The 6,823-nt window shown below is 37.2% G+C and overlaps 1 protein-coding gene across 1 annotated transcript; it reads right to left on the bottom strand.

Moving 5' to 3' along the window:
- Nucleotides 1–2,616: 2,616 nt before the first annotated feature.
- On the bottom strand, nt 2,617–5,845 carry LOC109105045 (beta-2 adrenergic receptor-like). Its single transcript, XM_042772976.1, has 2 exons — nt 5,175–5,845; nt 2,617–4,720 (listed from the first exon to the last, which is right to left on the bottom strand). The coding sequence occupies exon 2, from the start codon at nt 4,600–4,602 to the stop codon at nt 3,544–3,546; it is 1,059 nt and encodes a 352-aa protein (XP_042628910.1). The 5' UTR covers nt 4,603–4,720; nt 5,175–5,845; the 3' UTR covers nt 2,617–3,543.
- Nucleotides 5,846–6,823: the final 978 nt, after the last annotated feature.

The following is a 6,823-nucleotide window of genomic DNA, read 5'->3' as shown; positions in this document are numbered from 1 at the left end:
TTCACATTCAGGTCTTGAGATTAACTGCCTCAGTTGCCAAGGTGAATTGCTTTTCATTTTGTGACCCGAGGCAAATACTATATCTATTATTTAGAAAGTGACAACTACTATTCATCAACTCAGGAGATAACTGTACAAATCATTAAATACCCATGGTTTGCTGCTGAACAGTATGATCTTTGTTCAGATTAGATGTTTGTGATCACATCATTTCACTGAGACCAATATAATTAGATGAAATTCCATTTATCCCTTTGAAATATTGGCTTCAAGTGAACACCAAACTCTTTGGATGAGCGGAAATGCATTTCTTTGTCCTCTGATTTACTTCATTGTTGGTGTTCAAGAACAACAGTGGAGTTAGAAGCAGTTTTGATTGTGTGAACAGTTTCTGGCTCAGTGTTCCTGCTCTGAAAAACCACACCACCATGAAAAGAACAAAGTTATAATTAGCATTTATGTTCTCACTGGCAAAATGAATACTCTAGAATTATACGGCACAGTATATTGAGTAGCAGTAGTGCCAGAGTGCCAGATCTACAATTGCTAGAGTATTAATTTTGGGGTTGAACTATCTCTTTAAAGGAAGATTAAAGGAATAGTTCACTAATAAATGAAAGAAAGTGAAATTCTTTCATCAACAAAAGGAGAATATTTTAATATTCTGCATGGTCACTCTTTTTCACGTAATGAAAGTAAATAAGAAATTACTAAATGACCAAAAAATGTTGTTCAAATTGATCTTCGTCTCAAAAAGATTTCCTACCCATACTTAAAACTACATTTTTTCATTTCTTTTTTTTTTTCATTTTTAATGCTTTTAGTTGGATAATTGTCTGGCAGCACACAAAAGCCTGAAATTTCTTTTGGAATTCACTCATGAACGTAAGATTATGAACTTTCTGAGCCTATCTACATTATTACCAGCTTGAAACACTGTTGAATATCATCACTTTAGGTCTTTTATTCTTTCAGACGCTATTATCTTGTTAGATCACTGGCATATGAAGTCACTGAATGCATTTCATCCTTTGCATCTCTGTCATGTATAATGAGGGGTATTGTGTCTCTGATCAACTGTTCTGACATTTGGCTGCCATTTCTCATTTTCGTGTGGATTCCATGTGATATATTTAAGGTCATTTTCTTCAAGCAAGGACAGACCTGTAAAAACAGCATACTGATTGGCAAATAAAGCATTTATAGGATCTGAAGTGAAAGAAAAATAAACTGCTAAAATGCTGCTGGATTTGGCTAATTTTACAGCACACAATATATGCATAACTTTTTCTCCAAAGTTTCCTAAGGTCTGTCACAAATTTAACCAATACATCATGCATGTATGTAACGTTCACATGTTCCATGCAAGTAAACAGCCACCAGCAATGACAAATTAAACTAATGCAACCTTCCTCCTAGTATGATGTGCCAGTTTTTTGGAGGCAATTCCGGGACATATTTTTTTATGGATGCCAGACACTCATCCTTCATTATGACCTCATAAATGTCAGTTTAAATAGGCTTGTTTTGCAGGGCATAAAAGGACAAACAAAAACTCAGGATTAATGAAAACCACTTTGCCCAAACACTTCTAAAAATGTACCATTTCATTAGTTCTATTAGAATAAAATATGAGATGAATAAGATGAACTATAGTGCTACATTACCAGCACTAAATTTAGTTACATTTATGGCATAGAATAGTGTCTTTTAGATATTCTATGACCTCAAAATTAGGTTAACATACAAACACATATGTCTTGTCCTCTTGCACATACATGTGAATGGCACGCTATCCAGAAGATTCCCCTCTGTTACAACATGTAGTGAAGAAAAAAAAAACCTTGTTTACCAGAGGCCATATGAGCAAGGCTGCTGCCATATTTTGTTGTGATAAATAACAATCTTGCTATTGCTTCACAGAAATGACATTAAAATAATAATTTAAGAAATGCTAAAGCCAGGCCATCTGCCTTCCTCCCAGTGTCTTATGGGAACTGGACCCTCCAGGCTTCACACATTTATGAAGGGACGAGTGATTGGAGATTCACCAGACAGTAATCTCTGAAATAAGATTAAAGATGGTTTAGCAAAATTCTGATTTAAGATTGACATGAGACAGTAATCTCTGAAACAAGATTATTCAGATGCATTGTGTTGCATCACATCTGTGTGAATGTATTTGCACGATGAGAGATAAAAGGTTTTGATGGGGTAAATTGTACTCTTGAGCACTGAGACTGAGCTTTTCAATATATTGCAAAGTTCTGATAAAATATGCATAGTATAGTTTGGAGAAATTCTCCACCATACCCCACCATTTTTACCCCCAGCCCCCCCCCCCCCCCATACAATGGAAAGCCCATGGGAACTGAAACTAGTTACCAACATATCTTTTTGTTCCACAGAAGAAATAAAGTCATACAGGATTGGAATGCAATGAGGGTGAGTAAATGACAGATTTTTGGGTGGATTATTCCTTTAATCCATATAGTATATTCAGATAATAATGGATAAGATGTTTAGCAAATTTAAAAGATTTAAAATGCACTGTCTCTGTCAAAGATGTACTTTAAAATTTCATCAGATTCATTAAAACAGACTTTTAATGAAGAATGCTTTATTGGATATAGTACAAAACTGTGCAAAAGAATAATGGCCTAAATAAATAATAAATCAGTAGTCACTGAACATCAGCCATGTTTTTGGTATAATGTGTTGATAACAAATTATGCATATAATATGAATACACTGATGAGAAAATGCATTTGTCTTGTGTGACACAACCTTCTAGCACTAACCTAGTTTTTTATGAAAATCACACAAGCCAATAAACAGTTAACCCTATAATAATGTGTGCTTTAAAACTCCCAAGTGTTTACATTGATCCTTTACATAAGTATCAGTTCTTATCAAGTGCATTTATACACACACATGTTATTAAAGCCACACAATATCTCAAAATATCAGTTCTCCGCAATGAAAAAAAGATGCCAAATCAAATCAATACTCTACCGAAGAATCAATGTAATATGTATAAAGACTCCAGTGCATATTTTTTGGGACTGTCATGATCCATGCTAATGGATATTCAATTACATGGTGAAATCTTGTGACATAATTAAACTATCCATGCAAAGTTTAGAATCAATCAAAAGAGGTGACCTGAGTATAGTGACATGCCACTTAACAGGTATGATGGCATTAAATAACACTGGCATCAATAGGCATCTTGTGGCCTAATGGTTGGAGATCTAAGCTGATGATCAAAACATTGTAGGTTTGATTACAAGGAATGATCCATATCCTCAATGTATCTTGACCTCAAGTTCTTTCAGGGGGACTGGAAAGCTGGCAGATGAAGCTGGTAGCTGTGTTTCTAGCTGGTCTGGTAGACCTTGGACCAGCAACAAACCAGCTAAAAGCCATTTTAACCAGCTTGGTCCATCTAATGTCCAGCTAGAAACCAGATACTACTGTAGCTTATGGGGCCTGTAATAAATACAGTAAGCACAACCTAAATCGGGCTGTTGCTCAGTAATATCATTGCTTGTCTATTTCTTCATTGTCTTTCCCCCCATTTACAGTGTTTTCATACTCAGGCTTTTTAGGCGCAGTGTTCAACTGAGCGGATATGAGCAGCTGATACGCGCGACTTCTAAACTTCTGGTCTCTCACACCATATATAATAACATTACAGCAGCTGTTCGAGGTCAGAATCCAAAAGGCAAAAAACGCAAAATTGCACCATTCATTTCCCAACACATTTCCAACTACAAACACGGCGATGGGAGTGAAAGAAGCGGTGAAAGCCAACGTCAGAGTGCCAATTGTCTTGGCAGCCTTGATGTCGGAGAATGATGGTTTCGTTGAGCTTTGACTCTCGGTCTCTGCGAGATGTTTTCTTCTTTTTGAATGCTGGCGGATTGTAGTGAGGGATATGATATTGATGACAACAGTACCTCCGAGCAGTGTAAAGTCAAAGGCAGGGAAGAGTAAGAGAATGTTCCAAGCTTGGGATGGGAAGTCTGCGCTTCCAAGCGCGTAATTGCACATGCGGCTGCAAGGATTGTACTCCAGCGCGATTTCATCGCTGAAAATCAGTGGAGATATTGCCAGGAAAAAACTGCCCATCCAGGAAAAGATTATAAGTATGCTTGTTCTTTTTTTAGTTATGACTGATTCCTTGTGCAGTGGCCTCAAAACGGCAATGCTCCTTTCAATGGTCAGGAGGAAAATGGTTGTAATGGAAACTAAAGTGCATCCCGCAAATACAGGTCCGATAAAATTGCACGGATGGAAAGGAGTGGTTTGGGAATTGCGCGCAGTCCACTCTGGCATTGAATTGTAGATCATGAGAGATACTTCTGCGTACACGGAGACGGGCACCACAAAAATCCCCACAGCCAGGTCTGCCACGGCCAGTGAGGCTTTTAAATAACCCTGTGGAGTGTGGAAGTGTTTCGTTCCAACGACCACTGCTAATGTCAAGAGGTTTCCGAAGAGTATGGCAAGTATCAGTGATATCATGAAGACCACCATGAGTATCTTATTGGTCGTGGTACAGCAACACACACTGCAGTTTGCCAGTTCCTCTGGCATCCTTGTTTAGCTGCGCGTAAAATTCCTGTCAGTAGCACAGTGGGATTTCTCCTCTTTGCTCGGAGGCAAGGCACGGCAACCTGCGCATGGTGGTCTTTCCAGATCGAGAAATTCACTCCTGCCAAGATCAACGATATAATGATGAATATAACGTTGTGAATAATGGTCACACTTTTTCATGAAGAGAATATTCCACAAAAATTGTGCTTTCATTTTTGTACCCAAAGACATCAGCCATGAAAAACTGACACCAAGTACAAACACTGGCATAGTTTTTTTTTTCTTTCTCAGATCTATAAACAAATAATTTTCTGCACGTTAGCTTTTCATGGCTAAAGCTATCCCAGTTGATTTTTTTAAATAAATTTGTATGCATATAATATGAATATTTACCTCATAGTATGTTTAAAATCTTACAGAAATGTACTTTAAAGCCACGTTTTCAAAATGGAAAAGCCACCAATTTAGCGAAATAACTCAAAAGACGCTCACAAAATCACACTGAATGTAAGAAAACACTATAATTGTGCATATAGCATAATTGTAATGTGGTACAGCTGATGTTAACATACCTTAAAAAGAAAATCCTTATATCCAACTTCTCGGCGTCTTTCAGCACATCTGAGAAAATATTCTGAAGGAGTCCGGAATATTCTGCCAAGACTCCCCCCCAACAGAGTTTATAAGCAAACCCCTTGACTAACATTGGAGAAATGTGGGAATGTCCACTACAATCCCGTCTCTGACTGCTCTTTACATTGCGCGTGTGCACGAACAGCCTTGAGCGCAAGCGAGCAGTGATGCCAGTCTGACGTGCAGTGCTGCAGTCACCGGAATGCCCAATGGCTCTTGTTTATTTTTCCCTCAATTACTATGCAGGCATAATAATTAGAGAAGCTATAAAATGATCAGTCATGAGTAATCAGCCAGTGGCTCAGTTATAAGAGCACCGCAACATGCTCAAAAAGTATTTGTGTGTATCATAAACCGGGTGTGCAAAGAGAATCCTTTCATTGCAACTTATAGTGTAAATATATATTGTTACACATATTATGCAATTGTCTGAATCCTAAGAAGACAGAGGTGTATACCTTTGTGTGCACACTGGCAGGCACCTGGGGGCAGTAGAGAGTTGCACTGTCAACAGACTGATCTCACAATTTCTAACCAGAAAATGGAATAAAGCGATATAGAATAACATATTGCATTAAACATATTAATTTGAATATATCAAAAAATATATAAATCTATTAAAATATTATTTATATTAATTTTAATATCATGTAATATTACAAATTATATGGAAAAAAAGAATAATTAATAATATAAAGTTAAACATACTGTCAGCTCTTCAGATCAAACCAGAAATAACCTGCAACTTGACTGAGAACAATGCAAATAAAAAAATTAAACTCTTTAAAACAAAACAGAGAGCTGTGCAGTGTCCTCAGAAGCCAGGCTACTCCACGACATCCAAACTGCTGTCAACGATGTAATCAGAAAAGCGGTTACAGTTTCAGTGTGGGACACGGGTATCATGTTTAGATGACAAAGCTATTCTCTGCAGAAACAAGAAATACAGTTAATGACCCCAATATAGATGTGCTGAATCACCTATGATTCTTTGGTACTACGAAAACAGAGACATGCACGCTGGCACTTTTAGTGTTTAGAGTACCACACAATACAATAGTTGATACTACATTTACGCTTTTCAGTCTTTTTTGAAAAGAAAACAAAATGCAGTATGGCAACAGCTAAGAGGCTCATATTTACGGCAGGACAGGGTCTTTATATATGTGAATAAATCTGGGTCTCATTAATAACATCCTGAGAGGCCAATGGTGAAAATTTCTTACTGCCTCCTCAAATTTAATAATGTTGTATTTATAACATATACTTTACAAAAATAACCTGAATACAATAGAATGGTTGCAAAAGACTGCAAAACATGGCATAACCCACTTGACCCAAATGAAGGAAATTAGAAAAGTGTTTGTTGTGTTATGCATAGCCATTAAAGCTATTTGCCAACTTACCTGAGAGGCTGCAAACCTAAATCACTGACCTCATAACCCAATTACAGTTTAAATACTAAGGATTATGCCTTTATAACCTACCGGTTATCAGTTGCGACTACTTTAACTGCTCAACTGGGTTATTAAACCTACTGTTGCTTACCTCACACACTAACTCACATGACTCAGGCAGTTATAAAGGC

Source organism: Cyprinus carpio, chromosome A16, assembly GCF_018340385.1.
Source record: "Cyprinus carpio isolate SPL01 chromosome A16, ASM1834038v1, whole genome shotgun sequence".
Classification (NCBI taxonomy): domain Eukaryota; kingdom Metazoa; phylum Chordata; class Actinopteri; order Cypriniformes; family Cyprinidae; genus Cyprinus; species Cyprinus carpio.
The sequence above is the reverse complement of the archived record's forward strand: the minus strand, read 5'-3'. Positions and strand labels throughout refer to the sequence as shown.